This window comes from Dipodomys ordii, unplaced genomic scaffold (assembly GCF_000151885.1).
Source record: "Dipodomys ordii isolate 6190 unplaced genomic scaffold, Dord_2.0 Scaffold13, whole genome shotgun sequence".
NCBI classification, from domain to species: Eukaryota; Metazoa; Chordata; class Mammalia; order Rodentia; family Heteromyidae; genus Dipodomys; species Dipodomys ordii.
This window is the reverse complement of record NW_012267229.1, coordinates 19,951,315-19,956,903: the sequence shown is the minus strand read 5'-3', so window position 1 is coordinate 19,956,903 and position 5,589 is coordinate 19,951,315. Positions and strand designations below refer to the sequence as shown.

General features: G+C 63.2%; 1 protein-coding gene across 1 annotated transcript; it reads left to right on the top strand.

Annotated features, from left to right (window-relative positions):
* Nucleotides 1-3,509: 3,509 nt before the first annotated feature.
* Nucleotides 3,510-5,041, top strand: Mafb (v-maf avian musculoaponeurotic fibrosarcoma oncogene homolog B). The gene has a single exon (XM_013011076.1). It carries the CDS (start codon nucleotides 4,015-4,017, stop codon nucleotides 4,981-4,983), a length of 969 nt encoding a protein of 322 aa, XP_012866530.1. The 5' UTR covers nucleotides 3,510-4,014; the 3' UTR covers nucleotides 4,984-5,041.
* Nucleotides 5,042-5,589: the final 548 nt, after the last annotated feature.

Sequence of the window (5,589 nt, the reverse complement as noted above, 5' to 3'; positions counted from 1 at the left end):
AACCCTGCATGCACTGCGCGCTTGAGCGAGAAGCGCAGATGCTGCTAAGGTCTGGAAGCACAAAGAGGGCGCAAAGTTGGCTGAGTAAATCTCAGCGGGGACACGGGAGCCGGGACAGCTTCGCAAACTTCCGACTCCGTGCCCTGATTGGCAGTTGGCCCCAGGGTCCGTTAGAGAACACCCCTCAGCCCCACCAAGAGCGCCCCGTGCTCGGCCCCCGCCCCCCCCCAGAACCCTCCTGGAAGGATCCCTGTATAGCCGTAGGAGGAATCACCTGTGGCCCAAATGAAATGAATAGAGGGGGGGGTCGCTTTGGGGTGACAACTTCAAATGGAAGCTTTGGCGGGAGAGACGGGTTGGCTGTTAAGTAGAGGCGTTCTGGCCTCAGTCCACCTCCTCCCACCCCTCACCCCGGCTTTCGCTCAACAAGGCTTGGGACTTTGCAAGCCGCCCAATCTCCTCCAGCCTCCTTCTGGTTGTTTCTCGGATTATTTTTCTTTTCCTCCATCCTTCCTTGTTCTTTCGACTCCTCGAGGACGGGCATGGAGCACCCCTCCATCCTGCCTGTCTTTTGGGGATGGGTACAGCTTCCGGTTCTGCGTGCCCGAGCCCGTGGTGGCAGTCCCAAGCCAGACGGCATAAAGCCAGGGGCTCCTGACCCTGCTCCCGCGGAGGAAGGAAGCCGGAGTTGGGGTCTGAGAGGCTGGTCCTTGAAGTGGGATCTCTGCACGGCAAGAGCCTCCTTGGGCGGAGGGGGCGGGGGAAAGGCAACGAGGTGTCTCCTCAGCTTGCAGGGGTGGGCTGTTCCCAACTTTGTGGGGATAGTGGTGGTGGTTGTGGGGGGGGAGTAAGAAAAGGGGGCAATGGCTACCCGGGGAGCCAAAACAAAATGGATTTGGGTTGGAGGCGAACCTAGGAACCAACATACAGCTAAGTCAATCCCCAGAAACAAAGACACAGGCACAGGGACAAAAGAGATCAAAAGGATCAGGTGAAAGCCCCGAATCCTTCAGACCTGGGGACGGGAGACAGTGGGGCGCAGGGGTGTTGCAACTTTGGGACGGGAGTCTCCAGGGTCTCAAGAGTTCGCACTTTCAAGAGCCAGTCTCGGTCCTCCAGACTCTGTCCTGTGCGCGGTGGAGACACTGTCCTGCCCAAGTACTAGGGCTGAGCACCCGGGCAGGCACGCTCCAGAACCCAGTGTCTTTTAGGCCTGGAGGGAGGGAGCTGGCTCGCTGGAGTGAAGCCCCCGTGTGTTTTTAGAGGCCGAAGTCACAGTCTAAATAGACCCCGGGTCTGTGGCAGAAGCTGGCCGCTACAGCTCCCCCTCGGAGGAGCGGAGCCGCAGTCTGAGAGCATGTGCTGCTCACCTCCGTTCCTGATTCCAACGCCGCGGGACCCTTCCAGGGCAAGTCTGTGCTCCCCCTCCCTTTGCCCAACTTCAAACTGGGGCGACAGCGCAGCCTAACTCGCCTAGCTGGCTCCCCAGACAGTCGAATCATTTATGCAGAGAGCATGCCTCTTTAAAAGGCTTAATTCTACCAGTATTAACAGTGACTCACCTACACCTTTTAGTTCATTTTTTTTAGTTCAAATACATTCATTTTATTTAAAGTAGGCGACCCGGACCACACCCAACCGCAGCCTCTCCAAAGGCGCAAGAGAAGATTTTCAGAGTAAATTGGAGGATTTTTTTAAACTTTCTAACAGCTTAAAAAAAAAGTCTGGCCACCTTGGCATTGGTGGGGCCGATGGGACCCCGAGTCGTGGCATCAGCCCCGCTAAGTCCACAAACACCAAGCCCCAATGCACTCACCCGGGGCACTTTCTCTCTCTGGCCTTTCGTGCGCATCCAAACTGGGAAGCAGAAGGCGACGTGGGAGGCGGGTCCGATCTCCCGCTGCAGCGAATTCGCAATGTCTCCGCTCCTCGAGCTGGAGCCGGGGTCTCTGGGAGAAATCCCTTATGACCGCCCACCCTGGCCTAGGACAAGGAGGGTGAAGAGACTCGTGCCTGGTGTGCTGGACTCTGGGGATGATTTCTCCCCGACAGCCCTGGGTCCCCCAGCCGCGGAGTTTCCACGTTCAGCAACCAGTTCTCAGTCCCATCGCCCAGGACCTTCCCTCTTGGGGAGCAGTCCGAGACGGGCACCCTCACCAAGAGGTGAGGAGCAAGGAAATTTCCGTAGGGGTGACTAGCGTCGCAGGAGTCGCGGCTGAATACCACAATGGAACCAAGAGAACCTGTGCGCGGCTCCAGTGTCACTTATTTTGGTCTAGGTTGCGCGCACCCCCCCCCCACGTTTTGGGGTTGGCCCCGGCTGAGGGAAAGTAGGGATACCTTGTTGGGGTCCCAGGTGCCTTCCCAAGCCTCCTGGTCAACGGGGTAATGGGTAATGGATAGCGCGCGTCGGTGCGTCTTTTCACACCATGGCCACTTGGGGTCGCACTTTATGCCTGTTTGAGCCTCTCCGCGGCCCGCGGGCGCAGGGCTGGGCTTAATGGTTACAAAACGTTCAAACAAAAACAGGGCCGATTCTCCAGCCGGGGAGCCGGAGCACTCACTGTCCGGTGCACGCCTCGGCCGAGGGGCGGGGAGGGGTGTCTTGGAGTGGAGCAGGCAGCTTTCCCTGCGTCTGAGTGGGGGAAAGAGATTCAGATAGAACCTTAGGGCTGTTGTTGTTGTTTGTAAATTGATGGCCAATCCCCCGCGAGCGTCTGGGGGGGTGGGGATCGGGGAGGCCCATGGAGGAGTCCTACCTTAGGACTAGCACTCAGTAGCAAAGAATCTTAGGGGGGGGGCAGGAGAAAGCTTCTGGGGAAGGTTAAGAGTTCGGTCTGGATCCAACTCTTGGAGCCCCAATTTCCGAGCCCCGCTTCCCCGCCCCCCCGCCCTCGCCCCGCAGTCAAATAATGGGCAGACCTGCGGAGGTACAGGCTGGCACCGCGCACAGTCCCACAGCCCGCAGTCTGGAGAGGACTCGGTGAGAGAGACAGAGGGAGAGGGAGCGAGAACAGTCGCCCACTTGGGCGGGGGCCGCATGGGAACAAAGGGCCCAGGAGAGAGGCGTCAGCCCGGGCGATCACTGGGGAGCCTCCTGGTGGATGTCAGGGGCTGAGGATGGGAGCGCACAGGGTATTGAGAGGGGTGGGTGTACCGGGGGGAGGCGGGGGGAGAAACGGGGACTTGGCCCGGAGGTGGGGTGCGCGCGGAAGGCGAGCTTGTGGGAGCCAGAGCTCGGAGGGTGTGGGGGGTTGGGCCCGGACTGGCCGTCCCACTGGCTCCAGCCCTCTGCCAGGCCTCGCTGGCTCCGGGGCTGGCTCCGGCCGCCCGTCAGCTGACGCAGGGGGCGGGGGAGCTGTCAGACACGCCCCGCCCAGCGCCACCGGGCCCGCCGGAGCCGCCAGGCTATTGGCCAGTGCGCTGGGCTGCCTGGGGCCCCCCCGCGCCCCAGTGACATCAGGAAGGCGATAAAAGGCTGCAGGCGGCTGCCGACCCAGCACAGCTGCACGGCTGGGCTGCGTGCGCGCGGCTGAGAGCGAGAAGGCATTAGAGCTAAGAGAGCTAGAGCGAGCGAGCGAGCGAGCAAGCAGCAGCAACAGCGGGCGTTCGCCCCCCCTGCGCCTCTCCGCCGGCCGGCCCCGTGCGCCACCGCTCTCTCTTGCTTCTCTCCTCTGCCCTGCCTGGCTTGACCTGACTCGATCTCTGCCCGGGGCCACAGCCCGGAGCTCTGGGTGTGGGGGGGACCTCGCAGCCAGCCTCGGGACTCTCTTCAGCGCGCCGCCGCCGCTGCTGTCCCCAGACAAAGGCTTGGCCAGCGTCCCCGGGCCCGCTACGCCCTCCGATCTTCCGCCTTGCCCTCCCCGGGGGCTCTCTCTGCTCTTCGCCCCCTCCCTCCCCGCGTGGTGCTTGGCTCGGCTTGGCTCGGGTGCGCTCCGGCCGGCCGAGCAAAGTTTCTCCCCCACCCCACCCCCCCACCCCCTGCGGCAGCTGCGACGGAGCCTCGCGTTAGCGATGGCCGCGGAGCTGAGCATGGGGCCAGAGCTGCCCACCAGCCCGCTGGCCATGGAGTACGTGAATGACTTCGACCTGCTCAAGTTCGACGTGAAGAAGGAGCCCCTGGGGCGCGCGGAGCGGCCGGGCCGGCCCTGCACGCGCCTGCAACCAGCTGGCTCCGTGTCATCCACACCGCTCAGCACACCCTGTAGCTCGGTGCCCTCGTCGCCCAGCTTCAGCCCCACAGAACAGAAAACCCATCTCGAGGACCTGTACTGGATGGCGAGCAGCTACCAGCAGATGAACCCCGAAGCGCTCAACCTGACGCCCGAGGACGCGGTGGAGGCGCTCATCGGCTCGCACCCGGTGCCACAGCCTCTGCAGACCTTCGATGGTTTCCGCGGCGCTCACCACCACCACCATCACCACCACCCGCACCCGCACCACGGGTACCCCGGGGCCGCCGGGGTGGCCCACGATGAGCTGGGGCCGCACCCGCACCATCACCACCACCACCAAGCGTCTCCACCGCCGTCCAGCGCCGCCAGCCCCGCACAACAGCTGCCCACCAGCCACCCCGGGCCCGGGCCGCATGCAGCGGCCGCCGCCACGGCCGCGGGTGGTAACGGTAGCGTGGAGGACCGCTTCTCCGACGACCAGCTCGTGTCCATGTCGGTGCGTGAGCTGAACCGCCACCTGCGGGGCTTCACCAAGGACGAGGTGATCCGCCTGAAGCAGAAGCGGCGGACCCTGAAGAACCGGGGCTACGCCCAGTCGTGCAGGTATAAACGCGTCCAGCAGAAACACCACCTGGAGAACGAGAAGACGCAGCTCATTCAGCAGGTGGAGCAGCTTAAGCAGGAGGTGTCCCGGCTGGCCCGAGAGAGAGACGCCTACAAGGTCAAGTGCGAGAAACTCGCCAACTCCGGCTTCCGAGAGGCGGGCTCCACCAGCGACAGCCCCTCCTCTCCCGAGTTCTTTCTGTGAGTCGTGGCGGGTCCCGGCCTCTCTCCCCCACCCCAACTCCCAACATCCCCACCACCACCTCTCCCCCCGCCCTGCCCTGTCCCGGACTCCCTGTCCTCTTGGTGTTCCCAGCCCCGGACTCTCCTGGACCTTGTCCCTGCCATGGCTCCAACTTTGACCTGTTTGACTTAAGGGAGAGGGAGGTCGGACGCTCGGGGCCGCGGGCGACCGACAAGAGCGCGGGGCAGGCAGGGGACCTTGGCTAAGGCAAGAGTCGGGCGCACGCCAGCGCCACTTCCTAGACTCCGGGCAGAGCTAGACCAGGGGGTGGGAGGTTTTCCCCCTCCACCCCACCCCCACCCCCCGAGCAACTTTTCTCCAAACTGGATGGCGGCGCGGGCGGCACCGTACCAAGGAGTTTGCCAAGGGCCGCCTGGAGAGAGTCCTGGCTTTCTGAACTTTGTGCCCCAGGGCTGCCGTCAGTCGCCCCCCAAGGAAGAGAGCAGAGGAGAGGAGAGGGACCCAGGAGTCCCGGCAGGCACAAAGCAAAGGCTGAGCGAAGGGAGGAAGAACAGACAGAAGTGTCTGTCCAAGAGTCTGGAAAGAACACTGACTCTCAGCCCTGGA

Coding starts and splice junctions, on each gene's coding strand:
- Mafb (XM_013011076.1), top strand. CDS start 4,015: ATGGCCGCGGAGCTGAGCATGGGGCCAGAGCTGCCCACCAGCCCGCTG.